This window comes from Microplitis mediator, chromosome 1 (genome assembly GCF_029852145.1).
Source record: "Microplitis mediator isolate UGA2020A chromosome 1, iyMicMedi2.1, whole genome shotgun sequence".
Classification (NCBI taxonomy): domain Eukaryota; kingdom Metazoa; phylum Arthropoda; class Insecta; order Hymenoptera; family Braconidae; genus Microplitis; species Microplitis mediator.
The window spans coordinates 11,162,478-11,184,503 of record NC_079969.1 but is presented as its reverse complement, the minus strand read 5'-3'; the positions used below and the strand labels follow the sequence as shown (position 1 = coordinate 11,184,503).

Genomic DNA, 22,026 nt, shown 5'->3' with positions numbered 1-22,026 from the left:
GTCAGTGTCAGACGAGAGCAAGATGGCCGTAAAGTGGTGACGGGTAGTGGAATGTCTGGCTGTAAAATTAGTGATTTTCCCGAATTGTGGATGGCCTAGCGATGGCCGAATTTAACATCGACACCGGTAAACTTCCCGAGGATGTGCGGGAAAAGCTTGCGGAGTTAGAGCTTGAACTTTCTGAAGGTAAACTAAGTTTTTATTATAATTTAAATTCCCCTTGAGAAGGTAACCCTTCTGACTCACCCTATTTGAATCTCTGTAGACGGAGAGGCACTTTCGTTGATAATCGATAATTTTATTCCTTTTATTTTTGTACGGTCCCAATGAGTTTATTAAAACGGTTGGAATGTCATAATGCAAGAATAAATTTTTATTTAAGAAATTATAATTAGTAGAACAAATGAAGCGGCCAATTGGTAAAAATAAATGTCTCGCGACGACGACAAATAAATTGTTCATTCGACCGCACCTCCTAGTTTAAATTGAATTAAAATGCATCAAAATTATTACTTTATTAAATTGTTACATTTTCAACTAAAAATATTACATTATAATTATCGTACTGTATTTCTTTTTTTTTTTATTTGTTACTAAATGTTTTTCATTTTATATTTATTGCTAAGAATAAATAATGTAGTATATATTGTACTACTTAACATAAGCAATGCTTAAATAACATCATGTTTAACTATATGTTTATCAATTCAGTTTCATTTCTGCTGACACATCTCTCGAGTTTTCAGTGTTATTCGGAAAATATTCATCCAGACAATTAAACTCATTTACATTTACGTACGAATAACATCATGAATAAGACACGATCATAACCGGTTTCTTTCATATAAATGACAATTTGTGCTCATCTTACTTTACCCGTTTATTTTATTTCCTGTCCATATGGAAATCAAATTTTTACTTTTTTTTTTTAGGTAGATTTTTTAAAAATCAGGGTGGCCACAAAGAAATGATTTCAAAATTCCCTGATATTTCCCGGTTTTCCAGTAAAGTTTTTCACAATTTTCCCTGATTTAGAAATTTTATTCGTATCATTTAGACATTCGAAGTTTTTATTATATTTTCATTTTTAATAATTAAATCATGCGAAAAACCATAAAAAATGACAATAAAATAAATTAGTATTGCCTACTTTTGATTATTCGGAGTTAAAAATGCATAAGTTAAAATATTTAATAAGAAATTTTATGATTTAAATAAATTCAAAATATACTGGTTACAAAAATTAAGGGATATTAAAAAAATTTCAAATTTTTTATTAATTTTCAACAGTTTGTAACTCGAAGGAAAATGGTCGTACAATGAAAACAAAAAGTCGAACTGTAGCTTCAAGTGTCTAGTTTTTTGATCTGGGTCTTTAAATTTATTTATTATGCACGGTTCCGGAGCAATCAAAAATCCATCATAATTATCGAAAAAAATTTATTGAAGCTCGAAGACCGTTTTTAAGACGAGCATAAATTTGGTAAATTTCTTTTTCGATGGTTTTCTTAGGATTACTCCAAAACCGCACATAATAAAAAAATTAAAAGACCAGATCAGAAAACTAGACACTTGAAGCTACAATTTGCCTTTTTTGTTTTTGTCGTTTCACCATTTTCCTTCGAGTTACAATCTGTTGAAAATCACTTTAAAATTTGAAATTTTTTTAATATATCCCTTAATTTTTATAACTAATGTATAATTGAAATTTTTTTTAATTTTGAAATGTTACAATTTAATTCCCGGATACTTTTCGAAATTCCTTGACATTTCCATGATATTTCCCGGTTGCATTAAATTCCCTGATAATTCCCGATATTCTCGGTTCGTGGCCACCCTGAAAATCTAACTATTGTATTTGTCCTCATGGTCGATTTCTCAAGGAATTTTGTCATAACCTATCATAATTGGTTGAGTAGGGTTCAAAAATACCACTCGTTAAAAAATTTATATATATATATATGTAATATAATATAATATAAAAATATATGTGATATAACCAATTTTGTCATCACGATTACGCCTACAACTCTTATCGGATCCTAATGAAATTTTCTACACTTATTCTACCGACGAATATCACGGTTAAGTTCGAAGATGGGCTTAGTCGGTCGATCAGTTTAAAAGTTATGGCTGTTGGAAATTTTCACGATTTTTCGAAAAAATCAGTTTTTATCCACTTTCAAGTTCATATAATTTTAAAACTAATACTCATAGACAAGTTTTGTAAAAAGTAACTCAAATCTTTTTTAATAAGCTTTAATTTTCTACTTTAAACTTTATTTTTCGACTATTTCTTCCAATAATTTGATAACCTTGAAAGTTTGGACATCATCAAGAAAATTAAAAAATATGGTTTTGATTGCGGATAACTTGTGTATTTCCTATTATAATCTAATTTCGTCAGTTTTATTTCGTTGTGAATATAATAATCTGTAAACTTTACAACTATCTTATATTTTCAAAGTCTATATATATATGAATATTTGAACGTGGCGGCGCGAGTCAACTGTGTCTCTATACCGATGTCATATGCCTGTTTGATCTCTCTGGTATTCAAATTCATTATAATAATAAATAAATACAAATTATAACTGTTATTTACCTATTTGTTTATTAATCTATCATTATTCTCTACCAATTCCATGAGAAATCTTTGAGCTTAATATTTAAGTATTCATTTTGAAGTTTCTAAATATTTGCTTGCGCCGTTTTTGATAATTTTAATGAATTTATAAATCCCGCATTTTTCACGAATTGTGTAAGTTTTCATCAATACATATTTTATTACGTGTGTATATTTTCGTTTCTAACCATATTTATTCAAAGTCAGTTTATCAATCCCAGATTTTAGTAATACGTGATTAACTTAGTATTGCTCGTACATTTATATATAAATATTAGGGTGGGTTGAAAAAAAACTTTTTTTTTGTTTTTCTTAGCATGGGGGTAGAATTTGTACCTTATTAAAAAAAAAATTTTTTTCAAGAAAAAAAAAATTTTTTTATTCAACATTTTGAGGTGGCCCACTCGTTTTTTGAATAAATAATTGATTAAACGGGGTAGTTCCAACGAAAAAAAATTTTTTTTGTCCAAAATCGTGGAAAACATCTAATAATTGTCGAATGTGATTTTTTTTTACTTCACTTTCATTTTAATTCATAAGAAAATGTTTTTCATTTTTGAATTTTTTCTAAAATTACAAAAATAATAGGAAATAAATTTTTTCAACTCCTGACTTTCAATTAGCTTTTAAGGGGACACCCTACAGATTCTAGAACACCATGTAATTTTTTTCGTTGGGACTACCCCGTTTGATCAATTATTTATTTTAAAAACGATTGGGCCACCTCAAAATGTTGAGTAAAAAAATTTTTTTTTCCTTAAAAATTGTTTTTTTTCTATAAGGTACAAATTCTACCCCCATGCTAAGAAAAACAAAAAAAAAGTTTCTTTTCAACCCACTCTAATAAATATATAAGTACATTAACAATATTTGAATCGCGGATTAAGAATCTCGGATTGAAAAACTGATCTTCAACCTTAGTAAAAATGAAAAAGAGCCGCCTTCGTTTGTAACTAAGTGCGAGCTAGCGAAAAGTCAGGGAGGTGTTGAAAATTTTCGAAAAATCTATTTTCCATTCTGGCTGCCAGATGACATTTTTTTATATATTTTATTTATGTATGCATTTATTTTTTCCTTCAATATTTAACTAACAAGTTATTAAGCCTTTCATATTTTTCAACAAGTTATACTTAATAACACAAGTCAGTCAGGGTTACAATGTTAATGCTACTCTGTGTGAATTAACGTTGCGGCGTGTCCGGGCCCATCATATCGTTACGTTACAATATGTACCCACATGTAATATTACCACGCGAATATGAGACTATTGTTCAGGTGTAACGCACGAGAAGAAAAAGTAAACAATTGAAAAAAAAGATAAGAAGAATTTTTTATTCAACTTTCGCTATTAAAAACAGTTAAAAATTTTTCAAATATTACTACTTTAATTTTAATTGAAGAATTTTTTCTTTTTTCAATATGTCAAATCATTTTTAGAAAACAAACATAATGTATATTTATAGTCGTCTTATTCATGTACCTAAAAATCGGAACGTTTTTCACGCAACGAAAATGAAAATAATTCATGAAATTTGTGGCTAAAGGCGACTTAAGGGGTAGTTGGAAATGGCCTGTCATTTTGAGATGACGTCCGAAACATTTCCGAAATCTCGATCCAGTAGATTTTTTACTCTTCATTTCTTTTTTTTTATTTTTGTTCCGCGAAAAACGTTCCGACTTTCAGGTACATTCTTATTTTCAATGTATAGTTATTTCATCATTCCATACATTTAAATAAATAATATCTAAATTTTTTGCTCTAGTAGAGTTAATATGACTATGTAGACTTGAAACAACATGTTAACATGAAATTGTTCTATTCTTTAGAGTATAAAAAAAACAAACGGGTAAAAAAATCGGTCTATCGGTTAACCCTGCGGGCCAGCCCCAAAACTTCCCGCTGTTTTCGAACTTCGTGAGCTCAAAGAGATTGTTGTGAATACATTTTCTTTACTTTTGTAAGTATGCCGTTTTTTTTAAAAGAAAAATCGTTTTTTACCATTTTTCTCCCACGATATCTATCGAACGAATTGACCGATTAAGACGGTTGAGGCGGCAATCGACGCTTTTTATTGAGTTTTAAAACTGATTAGATTTTAGAATTGATCCGATGAGTCACTTCAAAGATAATCGTGGAAAACCGTTTTCCACCATTTCTTTCTCGATCGATATCTCTCGAACGAATTAACCGATTGAGATGGTTGAGGCGGCAATCGACGCGTTTTATTGTATTCTAGAGCTGATCAGATTTTGGAATCGATCGATCGAGCCATTTCTGAAAAATTTTTAAAAAACGGAAAAAAAAATTATTTTTTTCTGTATTTCTTCTATATCTTAGAGTCCATTTGATCGATCGATTTGAAATTTTCAGAAAAGTTGACGGCCAACAAACTCTTTCGATTGCCACCTCAACCATCTCAATCGGTCAATTCATTAAAAAGATATGAAGAGTTTACATCCATACACACACACACACACACACACACACACGACACATCTATACAGACACACACACATATATACAGACGCTCGGACATCCTTCTGAAAATAGTCAGAATAGCTTCCTAGGACCTCAAAACGTCGACGTCTGATGAAAACTCGATTTTCGAAAATCGGGGTGAAACCAATAACTTCTCGAATTTTGGAAAATTAACAATTTTCTTAGTGGGAAGTTGAAAATTAGGACCTAAGAAAACGCATATAATAAAGTTTATTAAAAAATGATACATAGATAGATAGATAAATATATTTATTTGATCCTAGAGCCGTAGCGCCGTAGCTCCCTGAAGACCATCAAAATATACAAAAAATTTTATAAAATATATACATATGTATGTTTTACAGTTTTAACCAAAAGATTAATTAATTCATTATTAATATTCAAAAAATGATCAAAACAAGCAGTCTTAAATTCTATAAAAGTTTGTATTGTCGTTAGTTCTGGCGGTAAAGAATTCCACGCATGCATACCATGAATTAAAAACGAATTTTCATATATTGTTGATCTACATTTTGGTATTCTTAAGTAGTCTTGCCTAATATCTCCTCTACGTAACAAAACAGGCAAAAACTCTAATTTTGATCTAAAATAATTAAAGTTTCATTGTATTTCTTTGTAAAATAAGCAAGCAATAAAAAAGTCTCTCTTCGTTTTAAACTGTAACCAACCTAATCTTTTGTAATACGCACTGACATGTTCAAACTTAGCAATTTTATAAATGAATCTAACGCATTCATTCAGTTTCTTTTGTAATTTAAATTATAATCTATTTGTAATATTAGTAAAAACTGCAGCACAATAATCAAAAATCGGAAAAATCAGTATCGTTACTAATTTTATTCGCATCTGTTAAATAAGAGGTAATTCAGTGAACATTTTCTGAAAAATTCATGCGCGGCAGCTTATGCTATGTACATATCATTTTCTTTTATTTTCATTTTTTTATTTTAATCATTGATTGTCAAGTTATGATAGTTATTGCATTTAACACACTGTAATATTTATATCTAACTATCATTATCTAATTATAGTAACTCTTAAATATAGAGTAAAAAATTTTTAAATAAAAAATTGATACAAACGTATACTTGCATTAGTATCAACAAAAATTGAAAGTGAAATTTTCACAATAATTATACAACTATATAGGGTAAGTGTGGGTATTACTGCGGTTTTTTTGTAAGTCTTACTTTAAAAGCAATTTAATGAAGTTTATCCCAAGATATCGATAATTTTTTTTTATACCCAAGTTGTACTTATTATTAACTTAAAAAAAAATCAACATTGAGATAAACTAATATTTTCTTTAAATAATACACAAAAAATAAGATTTACTTCGTTTAAGTAAAATATTTTCTTCAAAATTTTATTCTTGAATGAAGAAAAAATCTTTTCTTGTTTTTAGAAAACTTTCTTGCTTTAAGAAATTTTTTTTTGTTGCTTTCTGTTTATTATTAACTTGAGGCATTGTTAATTTTCAACAAAAAACAACTTACAGACAACTTGATACACGCACTATTTTTATAGGTTAAAATAAAAAATTTTACTACCGCAGTAATGGGTACAAACGCATACAACTAGAGAAGTTTCTATTACTGCGGGTTATTGAGAAAACCGTAGTAATGCATACATGCCCAGTTTATTGGTACCAATTACTGCTTCCGTAAATAAATAATATTAATTAATCAAAATTCAATTTTTATCGAATTTTTGGTATTAAACAAAGGTTATATTGCTTCTGTAAGCAATAAATATATAAATTGAGTCATTTATGTAAGAAAAAAGGACCTCTTAGTTCCACGTCTTTTCGCGCAAGAACTCACAGAAAAAGCATAATATTCAACCTCTATCACCTGTCAATTTTAATTCATTAATAACAAATTCAAAATTTATTGTACACGTAAAACTACTGTACAGTTAATTTCTTTCAGGTTTCAATTATTATCAATAATTTTCTTTAATCAACAAAACTCAGTTATCGTTTATTTATAATTGAAACAAAAAAATTCGCAGTAATACCCACACTAGCCCTAATTCGTAGCTGTATATTCACCCTGAAATTTTTTGTTTAAAAAGTATTTAAATGTCTAAGTACAAGAAAGAGACGATCTTTTACGAACGAATTAATTTTTTTACAAAGTATTTAGTATCAAAATATGAGGACAATAGATTTTTAAATGTTAATAGTTTTATATTTAAATTTTAGGTAAATATATTTATCGGTGTACTAGTATACTGCCATGCTTAGGTAAAAGGCAATAATTAAGTCCTATTAGAATGCTGATTATTACCTTTTACCAAAGCATGGTAGTAGAAATGTACGATAAATTTGCACGTACCTAATGCGTCTACTTCTTAAGTAGTGGTAGATCCTACCGTTCCTTTGGATCCATGAAAAATTTTATTTTGATACTAATCTATTAGATTAAAAAAAAATTTTTTTTTAATATACATGCTAATGGTAGTGTGTAATTCTCACGTATGACGTACTTCTTTCTAAGTATGATATATGCTGCGAATTATAATCAATTTGTGGGTCCACTATGTATATATTCTTATTACGGACAGTATAACAGGAAAATTGCTTTCACCGTGGCTATGTAGTGTATCTATAGTCCACATATTAAGTATTTACAAACCCAATAAATTTACTATCATATAATTTTTAAAGCCCTTAATTTTTTCAGACTCTAAGAAAAAGAAAAATTTAAAAAAAAAAAGGAAGTTATTGGTTTCAGTCCGATTTTCGAAAATGTAAATAAAGTTTTGTCGCATGTATATGATATTTCCCAAACAAATTAAACAATTTAAATGGTTTTTAAGGCAATCAGAAAAGTTTGTCGAGACTTGCAGCGAGTTAGTGTTCAACCTATTCAAAATAAGATAGAATTTAATAAAAACAAAAAATTTTTAAATTGTTCATATTTGGTCCAAGTAACTCATTAACTACTGACCCGCTAAATTAAAAAATCCGCTTGAAAATGTAGTTTTTTATTAACCGCTTCAATTGCCAAGAGAACCATTGAAAAGAGTACGTTTATTCGAGATGTCGTTCACAAAAATTACTTTTCTTTTTTCAATTTTGTTTAACGATATTTTTTAAACGAAATCACTGATTTGGGTGAATTTCACATCAATTAAAAGTGTTTGTTAAAATTCAGACCTTACATAATATGGAGATAAATTGAATAAATATTTCTGTATTAAGTTGTGCAAATGATAAAATTATATATAATTTCAACAACTAAGATTTTGGTCTGCATGAACTTTTTCGATTTTACTACTAGAACCATTAAAGTCTTTCATAAAATATCATAAAAAATAAAGTGATCGGAAAAATTATTGTTTTTAATCTAGTTTTTTATTCATCTAGTTATCTAAATTATCAAATTTTTTAAATAATTATTATAATAAACGAATAGTTTGAGCTCTGTGGAATTAAAAATCTAAATTTTACAAAAAGCTCAAACACGTATACAAATTTTTATTACATGATTAATCGAACTTAGAACTATTTACTATGCACAATGTATAGAGTGCATAGGAACAAGTATGTATCAAGATTGTTAAATGTAATGTATAAAAGGGGAGTGAGATATTGGTATGAGTGAAGACATCGGGAGAGAAGTGCCGCTCGCCGGCGAGAGTGGACGGGCCGCATGCCACCACTCCTCTTATATTACTCGTTCTTTCTCTTAAACTCTTTGCTCTTCGTTTGCGTCCTTACTTTACCTTTATGTTACTCCTGTGTAACTATTATTTACCCGTCACCTTCCTACAGGCTGCCGTCGTTTCGTTGCGTTGCTCGATCGCGGTCGCGCACGAGCAACACCAGTGTCTTGCCAACGTGGCCAACACCGCTTGTGTATCCTTCTTAAAACTTGTTTTACATTTAATTGTATTTCTGTATCCATTTTACTCTACAATTAATACCGCATCACTGTTAGTTTTGATTTTTCAGTTTTACATTCTTTCGTATACTTGACATTCCTATTGCAGTGGAAAAAAAAAGTTGTACTTCTGTATAACTCTTAATTCCAGCAAATCAGCTGATTAGACATTGAAAACAATAATGAATAAAAATAAAAATAAAAAAATATACGGAAACTATTTGAATATTCGTTTATAACATGAATAAATTGACTCGCGTTGTGGAATGCGGTATTAGTATGGTCTGTCTGCCCCCTGAGGGTGGGTCCACGATGTAGCGAGAAGAGAAGAAAAGAAGGAGTAGTATAGGGAGAACGATCGCTCTGATGTTCTTGCTTGCTGGTGAAGTAAACAGTGCTGTTGTACCTTTACTCGCGGCAACATTGTTATCATTTTGATTCTACAGTATTTATCATTTTTCATTAATAGTTGTTTCATTGTAATACTAATTTTGTGAAAATTCATATTTATTTATAAATGATTCTTCATTTTATTTGTTAACTTTTTTTTTTTTAAATGACAAAAGTATCTAATAAATCCTCAAGTGAAATTACATCGCCAATATGCATTATACTATATATAATATAATATATGGTTGAATCTCACGCCATTGCTATTAAATGCCGCAAGGAGATATCGATATTACGGATGTTTGATTTTGCGGCAAACCAATTATGGTTTTCTCTAGTATTCGATCGCTATGTGGAATTGGATAAATTTTTGTTAATGAATAATGACATCAGTTTATGTGTTTTTTTTTTTTTAAATCATTTTATAACGTCAAATGTTTATTGAATGCTAAATTTAATTCGAGTATAATAAATAAATAAAAAAATTAAATAATCAGGAAGTATTGAGAAAATAGTGTGAGAAAGGTCGTGAATGCCAGAAGACCGCGAAGGAAAGGGCGAGAATCAACGTCGTTGTGATCGTTTGAGAGGGAGAGCGCAAGGGAGAAAGTCGTTTTGTCCATGAACCAACGAACGTGCTGTGGATTCTCCTTTTTTTTTTTTTATCTTTCTACTCCTCCACACAAGTCGTCGTAACAGTGTCGTAAGAATTCAATTCTTGTTTACGCTCCAGTGAGACTAATTTAATATGTATAATAATTGAAGAATTAATTCATATATTATATAAATTGTATATTTGTTTAAAACTTAATTAAACAGCTATTTTTCAATTATTAAAATGTTAGAGTTATAAATTAAATGCTCAACGAAATTTAATAAAAATTAATAACCTTATTTTACGAAATTTAAACAAATATTGTAATTACATTAGTCCTATGATAAATTTGTATACCCTCCACGAACATACTACTGGTCACCCGCATTAACTACATCTTCGACGTTACTCTACGAGGAAAAATGAACAAGCAGTAACGACGAAGACTGGAAGACCTCGAACCGGTACAAGTTGAGCAGACGAGAAATAGTAGAAGAAAGAGAAGTAAACTGTGAGTGTATCATGAGAGTAAAAGTCTCTATCATGCAAGATTTACAAATATTTATACTTGAAAATTATAAAATGTAAAAACAATTTTAAAAAATTATTTCTTGAATATTAATTAAATATTTGGAAGCCGATGAGGTCGATCTCATTTGAAAATTTGAGGAGGCTCGTAAGCCGTAAGAAGGATCGTAATGAGCCATCCTTTAAACGCAGCGAATCCTTCAAAAGAATTTCAATACGCAAAAGTTATTTAGATCGTGGTAAACGACGAAATAAACAACAAAAATCCAACAATGATATTTCGAAAAGTGATAATACCATTGAAATTGAACAAAATGATTCTCGAGAGTTTATTAAAGAAATTGCTACGTCAAAGTGTAATCAAAATATTGAAGAAACAAAGGTTAAAAAGACTGAAGGTACAATAGGTTATAATGAATGGCTAAATGACATAAATGGATATCAAGAAAAATGGAAAGAAGAATTAGAGATTCCTGTACAGCTCATTTCAAAACCGAAGATTCCGAAGCCTCCAAGAAAATCAAACCCAAGCAAAAATCCTGATTCTATAACAAAAGAATTTGGCATTCTTCGACTTGAAAGTTCTCCTGTATTCATGAGATGTTCGAAAATTAACTCTGTCGATTCGACAACACGTATTGAAAATATCTCAGAGTCTTTAGAAGACAATCAATTGACTCACGATCTTTCGTTGTCTATGACAACCGCTGAAGGGCCACCTAGTATCAGTGTAAGTCTTGGTCGTGTGTGGTTAGAATCAGTACCAGTTCCTTTCCCATCTCCTCACGGATTATCATCATCTACTTCTGTTATTCATCATTCGTTAGACAGTGCGCTGAAAGAACGAAAACAATCGGGCCAGCATCAAGTTGCACGAACAGTGTCTGCACCAGAAAAGAGTCGTGCAGTAGTTTCTAAAGATTGTTCATCCCTTGATGAAATTTCATTATCCGTATCAAAGGTAGCTGAATCAAAATGTAAAAAAAACGGATTCTTCCGGAAAAAATCATCAAAACCATCACTTACTACTAGTAAAGAAGGCTATTTTAAACGATCAACCACTCATAGAAATTCAAGCATACCTATAAGAAATGATGATGCTATAATTATCAATAATGTTAATAAAAGTAGTGAGACATCAAAATCTAATGATCAAATGAATTTCGTAACTCCTGAAAAAAGAAGTTGTCGGAAGGCACGCCGAGTGTGGCAAGAAATTAGATATTCTACTGTTGATGAAAGTCCGTCTATTTTGGAAGAAAAAAAAATGGATGATTGGTCATCCAATGTATCTGATGAATTTGATGATCATCAGCTGTTGCTTTCTGGTGACTTTAATGAAAAACGAGAACTGTCAAATTCAATACATAGTTCATTTTCTTCAATGATGACTTCATCATTTCTCTCATCGTCATCATCCAAGTCATCTAGAGGTTACGAATGTTCTAGTAAACCAAAGATCAGTGACTTTAATGAAGATAAAATATTCTCCAAAGAATTAAGAGGAGTATTGGAACAGCGACCAATCTGGCAATCATCTAGATTTATTGTCTCCTCGTCAAATTTCTTTGCTAGCAAACAGTTCTTGAACTTTTTAGCTAAAGAATCTGAAGTTCAAATTAAAATTGAGCCACAAGAATCTGTTAAATACAATGGAAGTTACTATCATTGTCTATCATCAAGTGAGAGTGAAACAGAACAAAAAAAACAACTTATTGATAAACGAAAGATCCAGGTAAATCATAAATGTTATTTTTATAAGAATGACCAAGAAATCAAACAAGGTGATTATACAATTAAATTTGAAAAATCAAAACCACCTAAACGACGTCCATTGCGACGAAAATCGCAATTAAAGCGAGCTAATGGAACAAGACAACCGGTTTATCCAGTTCGCAAGTGTTCTTCATTGAGAAAAAAATCTAGTAAGATATAACTATTGTCATTATTATTGAGACTCATTATTTCTTTGTACTATTGTTACTTTATAAGTATTGCGACTAATGCCGATTCAAATCGATCTTAGTTATTGTACAACTCACAAACCGTAAAGAATAAAGCACGGAGTGTATCGAAGCTCGGTACAACTTTCAACTAACACGCTTCTCGTTTTCCATTTACTTCTTTTATTTTTAAACTTAATTTTTTGCTTCAAAATTTTTACGACATGCTTGTTGATTCAAACACTGCATTACGTGAATTCTCAATTTGTGTAAACGATGTTAATGGACGATCGGTGATTGGTCCGATTAAGTAAAGAGTCATAAAATGATTTATAAAGCCAAAAAGAATGCGAAGTCATAGTAATTTTGTTTGTCAGATTGGTAATACGTCCGTATTGTAAACAAGTCACGTAATGGATCAAAAAAAATTTTAGTAAACTTCAAATATTCATTTTATAATTTGATCATTGATTAAAATAGAAAAATTATCTTCCTGACATTAATTTATTTAAATAAAAAATGTAAAGATGTGTAGAGTGAAAAATGAGTTTCCGGTACGATGATTAACCATTATGGAGTAATATACGCATAAGATAATTCATAGAAAAAATTGAGTCTACTACCGTAAAGTAATTAAACGCAAAATGGTAATCTTCTCTATACTACAGTCAGTGAATAAAAATCATTTACCTCATTGCGAAAAATATAAGATTTTTAAAAGAACACGAATAATAAACGTCGTTATTAATTTTCGTGTTCTTTTCAAAATGTTACATAAACGATTGGTTTGTGAACTAGAGTACTCCTTCGTTTAACATAGCTCCGTCGTTTTTTGGAATAATTGTATGAAATTTTGGAGTTCCATTAATGGTCATAGCTGTATTGTTTTGCAAATCTAATCTTTCTTTTGCTTCTAAATAAATGAAAAGGTTTGTTACAATTGCTCACAAATAAAATTAACTTTTACTAACTGCCTTTATGTCCCTACTCAGAACAAAAAAAATATCGAAATCAATTTATAATAAGTAAAAAATGTATAGTGTTAAAAATCGATACTGACAATAATTATAGAAAAGAAAATTTTTTTTTAATTTATAAACTTTTGATATAAAAAATACCGCAAAATTCTCTGACTGTAATTGTTCATTGTCAATACATCTTGTTGCTCATACAATAATAATACAGGTTTTTATTTCTCAACTGCTTTTATGATATATCTTCTAAGAGTTTTGAAAACTAAAAAATTACACATCATTATTTCATTCAATGAAATATAAATTTTCTAGGTTGGCTTCAATTTTCGTTATTAAAATGTTTTCTTCAATCAGGAATTATAATGATTCTTACAATCCTTAACGGATTGGAATGTAATTTTACACTTTTTTAACTTCCCGCTAAGAAAATTGTAAATTTTCAAAAATTCGGGAAGTTATTGTTTTCACCCCGACTTTCGGAAATTAAGTTTTCATCAGTTGTCAATGTTTTGAGGTCCTAGGAAGCTATTCCGACTATTTTTAGAATGACGCCCGATTGTCTGTATAGATGTGTCGTGTGTGTGTCGTGTGTGTGTGTGTGTGTGTGTGTGTGTGTGTGTGTGTGTGTGTGTGTGTGTGTGTGTGTGTGTGTGTGTGTGTGTATGGATCTAAACTCTTCATATCTTTTTAATGAATTGACCGATTGAGATGGTTGAGGCGGCAATCGATAGAGTTTGTTGGCCGTCAACTTTCCTAAAAATTTCAAATCGATCGATCGAATGGTTTCTAAGATACAGAAGAAATACAAAAAAAAAAAAATTTTTTTTTAATTTTTTTTAAATTTTTCAGAAATGGCTCGATCCATCGATTTCGAAATCTAATCAGCTATAGAACTCAATAAAACGCGTCGATTGCCGCTTCAACCATCTCAATCGGCTTATTCGTTCGAGAGATATCGTTGGCAAAAAAAATGGTCAAAAACGGTTTTTTTCAAATCTCCAAAGTAACTTATCTCATCAATTCCTAAATCATATCACCTCTAGAACTCAATAAAATGCGTCGATTGCCACATTGAACGTCAGAATCGGTTGATTAGTTCAGAAGAAATCTGCGTCAAAATGTTTGAAAAATAACGTTTTATGTTACTTTACCCGGATAAATTGTCTTATAATGTACTAAAATGTGTTCAAATTCATGCCAACTCTTCACTCTTCGTCTTTATGATCTTTTTCGATCACCTTAAAAAGTAATGTACCTCATTTTTTAGTTCAAATTATATTATAAACAAAAAAAATTTTTAAAACACTGTATTTAATATGTATTTCAGGTATTTTATATAATAACGCTCCGATCTGAGTTAAAACTCTTTTAAATTTTAATTTCAATTACTTACATTGATTTATGCCTGAATACATGTATTTTATTGAACGTAATTGGCAATCAAAATTGAAGAAACGCTTGTCTACCCTAGTTAGAAGGGACCATTGGACAAGGCTCGGACCAGGCATTGGCCAGTCGTCATGCCAGAGTTCCGAGCCTTGGCGCAAGCCTTGGTCAAGCCTTGGCTGAACCATTGGGTGAGCATTGCTCCAAGCCTTGGATGATGTCCATGTTCCAAGCCTTGGGAAACAAAAAGTCAAGCCTCGGCCAAACCTTGGGGAGCAAAAAATCTAAGGCTCACCCAATGCTTGATCTAAAATATTATTATTTAAATTAATAAATATAATTACAAAAAAGTTTGATCACACTTTTATCGACATTACATTGGAGTGTAATTAACTAATTACTAAATTAATGGGAAATAACGAATAAAATTATTTGGGGGCTACCGGGGTTCGAACTGAGATCCTTCTGGATACTAGGCCGGGACGCTATCCACTGTGCTAAATCTGATGTCCCGATAATCATGATTTTTTTGCTTGTTAATTATTTAAATACAATTTAATTCAGAAATATTAGATCGTAAAGATGAGGTGAAATGTAGTTTCATTTAATGAACTTGAAATTGTCCAATGAGTAATGACATACATTTATTAATTTATAATTTTATGGTTTGATATAAATGAATAAATTAAGAGTAAGATCAAGTAGGACTACTATATTGGTTATTGAACTTTAATATTTATGTTAACTAAAGTTTTGTACATAGCAATAACTATAATTGAATGAAAATTATTGTATATCAAATAATTTTACTTTTTTAAAAATTTCAACTCTTGATATTAATCGTATACTCGGTGGACCGTTATGCCCTGGTCTTCTCTATATACAAATATATCGCGTGCCAAATGCCAAAAGGGCGTATATCTTCAGATACGCCCTTTTGGCGTTAGTACGTCAAAAATTTTTTTTCTGCAGATCTTTACGTTTCGAGCGATTCTAAAAAGAATGGCAAAAAAAAAATTTTTTATACGCCCTTTTGGCATGGAACCCTAACTAACTGCTGTAATACGCCCTTTTGGCATGGAACCCTAACTAACTGCTGTAATACGCCCTTTTGGCATTTGGCACGCGATATAGATACATATAAAGTTGCTAATTTTAATATTAAATAAAAATTTAACCCAGGCTGAGGCATTGGCCAATGGTCAGCTGCCCAGGGTCGGCTTGACAAAAATTAAACTATCGGGCACAGCCTCAGTTGAGGTTCAGGCCAATGGTCCTTCCCCAAGGCTCAGATTATCATTGTGAAATTATTGGGCCAAGCTTCGGCCGATCCTTGGGCCTATGGTCAGCGGCCAATGCTCGATTTAACAAAAATCAAAACATAGGGCCTGGCCCTGGTCGAGGCTCGGGCCAATGGTCATTACCCAAGGCTTGGCTTAATTTAATCAAACCATTGGACCAAGGCTCGGCCTAGACTTGAACCAATGGTTAGCTGCTAAGACTTGGCTTAACGTAATAAAACCATTGGGCCAAGCCCTGGCCGAGGCTTGGGCCAATGGTCAGCTTCCGAAGCTTGGCAAGTGACAATAGGGCCAAGGCTCGGCCTGTAGTCAGCCTTGGCGATTCCTACCTGGGTATCAATGATTTTCAATCCATAAATTTTCGAACTTTAACATAGAATGTAACTTGTTTGAGCTTGGAAAGATAAAAAAACAACTACGGGCAAGAGTATTTTTGAGTTCGGAGAGTTCGAAAATGTATTCACACCAATGTTTTCGAGCTCCTGGAGCTCGACAACAGCGGGAAATTTTGGGGCTGGTCCGCAGGGCCAACCGATGTCCAGATTTTTTTGATAGATTTCTTTGTTGGTTCTGAATTAAAGGGGATCGATTAACTTATTCAGAAATGCTAATCACATTTTAATCACGTTACAACACTAACTCTTATGAATTTTGAAAATAAAAAAAATTATACTTTTTTTAATTTATCTGCAAATGAAGTTTCAACACAAGTTCATGATCAAATAATATAAAAGAAATCTTGAAGCTTAGTAAGTAAGCTTGAATTGACACTTTACAAATTAATTATATTTACAAAAGTTTTGTCTTATTTTTTGAGATTATAAATTTTTCAGCAATTTACGTCTATTAATTTATCATTCAGTTATTTATTAATAAATTTTATTCTTGCACTTTGTATATTAAATCTCATGAAATGAATTTTGATTATCTTTATTTTTAATAATTTTTTTTTTTTCGCTATCGAAATTCATTTTAAATTTAAACAAATAAATTATACTGTTGATCTAAATGCTAACAAGTTGGCGCAATATTTCATAATGTTAAATCAACTACCAAATATTAATGAGAATAATCAATTTTAATTAATAGAAGTATAGTTTTTATAATTAGCCCGCATTGTTGAGAAAAATTTCTGACTTTGAAGACGTGGTTAATTCGATTGAACTATGTTTAGTTTTCTGTGTCCGATTCCCTATCGGTAATAAACAACCCGAAAAATTATTGGCAGCACTTATCTTTTTTTTTCAGTTTAATAAAAAAAAATTTTTAAAAAAGTTTGTAGTTTCTCCGCAAAATATTTATAAGCGTTATGTTTGAATTAAGGCAGTAACTGTAGTTAAGGATGGAAAAAGAGGTTTTTTCTTCAAATTATTTCACATTGACTTGGTATGCTTGATAAAAGTCATATACACGAAAGATATTAACATAGAAAAGAACCACTGATTTTTTTATAAATACAAAAAAATATTTTGAATTTTTACATTTTAAACTGTCTTACCCGCAAATGAAAGAAAAGTCAGTTAAATAATCCCCAATATATAGGGCAGTGTGTATTGAATCACTTACTCTGACCGTGACCGTTTAAGAGTTTATTAAGAATTTTTGTATTTTATCGTCCGTATTGAAAGATGTATGTGTAAATTCTGAGCCTTCCATCTTAAGCTCTTAAAAAATAATAAATTATTTTTGGACTTTTATTTAGAAATCGATAAAAGAAATATCTTTGAAACAGATTTCGATATCAATATTTTTCAAATACGTAGTTTGCTTATTTCGAATCGTCCTTCTATTAAAAATTTTATAACAATGATTAGTCGTCATTTTTTACACTTTTTTTGAAGGTGACACGCTTTAATAACTGCTGAAAAAATAACCTTAAAATAAATTACGTTACACTTCACCCATAAAATTTTCTGGAAAATTGCTTCAAAAAAGAGCTCAATACTATTTCAAGCATATTACATTAAATTACTCTATTATTTTACACAATCAAACTGCCTAAAAACGGTTAAATACTATTTCATGAATATTAAAATTTAATCACTACTATTCAATATACACAACTTTTCTGTAGTATTTAAACTCCTACTTTTTCTGAATGATTATTTTGTCGTGGTTATTTTTACCGAGGGTCAAATGTTACAGAACTTTTTTATAAGTATTACATAGTAGTAATTCTTTTCTAATTATGGTTGCTAATTTTTTTCTGAAAATTTATTGCATCATCTAATCAATTTGTAATTTTTAAAGATCTTAAGAGTGAAAATTTAGAATCCACGTAGACGTTTAATGTATGGTGATTAGTATACGGAATGCTTTATACAAGTTTATTTAACATGTATCAAAATTTTTGTTCTAGGAGATATAACGCAAAAAGGTTATGAAAAAAAACGTACACGTCTCCTACAACAATATGCTACAAAACAAATCGGTAAGTTTATTTTTTTTTTATAATATGAATAATTTATTATATTTATTTGAACATAGCTTTTCTTAAGTTTTTAATTCGTGTAAAGTTTAAAAAAAAAATTTTTTTTACATATATTTTTGGGTTTATGAAATAAATAAACTTCTAATTTATGTATATTGAAAGAAAATAATAATGTCCAATTGTTTAGCATGACAACGCAATACTTATCTATCTATTGTATCAACTACTTTTGATATTTTCATAAAAATGTTACTAACAAGGTAATGGAATTTTATTTAATTATTTTTTTTACTAAAAAAATCATTCGTTTGCAAATCTGGTAACCAATCACATTAATAAAATAACAAATATGTTTCCCAAATGAAGTTTTATAATACATAATAAAACTATGTCCTTGATGATTGCTAAAAGAAAACATTGTCATAATAATTAATTGTATTTTGCTGTAAATGTTCGACTTGTGTCACGTTTAAGTCCTAATTCTCAAGAAACGCACAATGATTAAATTACACTCAAGTAAAGAGGCGAAAGTCAAGATTTTCCACCAAGATGTTTTTTTTTGTTTTTTTTTTTTTTTTGTATGCTCGGGTGAATACTTTTCTTTGTGTTGAAATATACTGTAATAAAATATTTCTTCACTTTATTTTTCGATTTATTATATAATATTTCAGCAATTAGTTTATTAATTGTAATCGAAAATAAATGTAACTGTTTTTTCTTATCAGATGAAAAAATATGTTAAAAAATTATAAACAGATCGTTTGATTTATATTCATCTTGAACATGTCTTGTGGAATTTAAATAGAAACACTACTGAGTTTTAATTGTTTTTACATTACCTTAAACTAAAAGTTAAATCGTGCGTGAAAAATCTATCTTATAATATATAATAAAATATTTTTATTTGATTATTTATGCTATATGTTGTACACTGAAAAATCTCGTAAGCATAATTCGTTACGATTGGGTGAGTTCAGGTCACATTGAGGTAACTGCAATCTTTAAAACGCAATCTCAGTTTCGAATTGTTAAGTCTAAAGTATAAATTTCTATAAATGTCATCATATGGTTTGTTGATTACGAATTAAAGTAAAATATAAATACTGAACATGAGATATGAAATATAGAAGATGTAGGTACAAAATTACTACATAGTGCAGTCAACTTTGTTTCTAATCCGTCCATATTAACTTTTTCAAAGTATTACATACAATGGAAATATTTTATAAGGAAGGAAGGAACAAAAAGAAATGCAAACTATACGCATGCTAAGAATAATCTTATATATTCAACTTCAACTACTATATAACCGCTAACTGTACATAGAAGAGCATACAAGTTACTTCCGCGTGCGATATTACGCCGCTCCCAGCACCATCTGCTATATTACTTGACACTTAATAATTCCGATTTAAAAAATTTTAATTAACAATTTTTAAAATATTAACATTAATAATATTATGTATCCAAATAATGAACATAAAATTATTAAAATTTTTTAATAAAAAAAAAAACAATCGTCTGAGTGTAACTGTCCATAATGAATTAATACCATAGATAGCAAAAAATTGGACAATATAAATCACTTGTTTTATTAACGTTTCATTTTTTATGTTGAATAAAAAATAAAAATGTTTTGAGAACGTCTATATGCATGATTATAATTAGCAGGAGGTGGAACCGGATCTGGCGGTGGTGGCACAGGTGATAGCGGGGGTGATAGAACGAGTTATGGAAGCGGTGGTGTTGGTGGACGTCCACAGCCACGTGCAAGACGAACCCAACGTCGAGTCACACATTCAGAAAAACGTTATCACTCAGGTAGTTTTGCTTAGCGCTTTTATGCAGCAATGTTTTCCATGTTTCCGGCTTCACTGTGCCACTTTCTTATCGGCGTAAATCCCTAACATTTCGTCGATAAAAATTATCGTTTGCATCATTTCCTTTGGTTTTGGATTTTTACTCGCTTTATTATTTTACATTTTACTGACTAGTAAATGTCTTCTCTCTTTTGTTTTTTTATTTTTCTTTTGCATGATCTTCACGTGTTTGTATTGTCTCTTTACTTATGTCTACACTGGTTTCATCTGTAAACATTGGATATATTTTTTATATAGTAAAATACGTAGATTTTTAAATAAAATCAGAGATCAAATATTATTTCAAAGATAAAGTTTAAATTAAATTTTAAAAATAAAATAATGTAATAGGGCCTTGAGAAAAGCATAAATATTATTTCATATAGATAAAATAAAAGAGAAAGTAACTTACATTAGCTGTCGTATTATCTATGTGCTGTTGACGTTGATATTGCATGCAGGAGGCCGGCTAGTACCTGGGGGCATTGCCAATCCTCCGGGATCTGGCAGCTCGGCGGGGAACACTGGAGCTAACGCAAATTCTGCTGCCGCTGTGAGACGCGGAAATCGTAGACTTACGCGAAATGAGAGCCGATATCACTCTGGTGAGTATTTTTTATTCAACGGAGAGCTAAAAAAGAATATTAATTTTTAAAAAAACTTTCAATTAATTCTTCCTTCACTATGATATATTTTTCCTAAATCTTTTCAATTGTTATAGACTAATTTCTTTTAGATTAATTTTAAAATTTTGCTAAGCCAAAATAATTTTCATTTACATTACTCACAAAAATTGAAGGAACAACAAAATTAACAAAATTTTACCTTATTTTAAAATTGCACCATTTCCGAGAAAAAGCAACTTAAGAGAAAACAAAAAGAAAGCATTTAAGAGTTTAATTTTTAATTTTCGATATTAAAGATTTTTTTTTGCCTCTCGTTAATAACAAATGAAAAACAAATCGTAAAAAAAAATGTCCGAACGCTTTTTTTTTTCAAATCTAAAAAGTTCAGACAAAAAAAAATTTTATTTACTTAATTTGATCGATTATAAACTTTTTCATGAAACCATCATCGAAACTTGAAGTTTCAGTGCCTCTACAGCCCGTCGAAACAAGCTAATTTCAAGCCGATGCTGCTAACAACTGCTAGCGAATTCGCAATTCAAAAATACCTTCATACAGCGGGCAGAAACATGCGTGTGCCTTCCCTTGGGAAGAAACACAATTGTTTATGCCCGGTGTTAGTTATATTTAATGTTCATTTGCAGCCTTATCACTCTCATTTGTTTACTTGTCACTTTAGTTTACTCATTTCATTTTTTAAGTGACAGTTTTAATTAACCAAATAAAATTACTAAAAAATGAGTGAAAATAATATTTTTGTCTTATTTACTATTAAATAAGTGACTGTAAATCACATATTTCTCATTCTCTCACAGTTCTCCTTATCATCGGCTTGAAATTAACTTGTTTCTTACTGGCTGCTGACACTGAATCTTGAAGTTCCTATGCAGGTAATCATGAAAAATATAGTTTGTGACTCAGGATAAAACACGATTTCAGACTGCAGGTGATGTCAGCCCTCGCCTGCGGCTCGGACA

At 30.1% G+C, this 22,026-nt stretch overlaps 1 protein-coding gene and 1 long non-coding RNA gene across 12 annotated transcripts in view; one reads left to right on the top strand and one right to left on the bottom strand.

Moving 5' to 3' along the window:
• The window catches only part of LOC130667573 (disco-interacting protein 2), a 32,208-nt gene continuing 10,182 nt past the window's right edge, over nt 1–22,026 (top strand). The window contains exons 1-4 of one of the 11 annotated variants that reach the window (XM_057469860.1): nt 1–186; nt 18,493–18,564; nt 20,236–20,385; nt 20,885–21,028. In XM_057469860.1, coding sequence (XP_057325843.1) covers nt 102–186; nt 18,493–18,564; nt 20,236–20,385; nt 20,885–21,028 — 451 coding nt within the window. In that variant the 5' untranslated portion in view covers nt 1–101. Of the gene's footprint in view, nt 187–10,205; nt 12,455–18,492; nt 18,565–20,232; nt 20,386–20,884; nt 21,029–22,026 lie in introns of those variants that run through there. The other 10 variants (XM_057469777.1, XM_057469453.1, XM_057469368.1 and 7 more) reach the window with 10 other exon arrangements.
• Nucleotides 20,380–21,397, bottom strand: LOC130668950 (uncharacterized). Its single transcript, XR_008990090.1, has 3 exons — nt 21,249–21,397; nt 20,836–21,054; nt 20,380–20,651 (listed from the first exon to the last, which is right to left on the bottom strand). It is a non-coding gene; the product is annotated as an uncharacterized LOC130668950 (long non-coding RNA).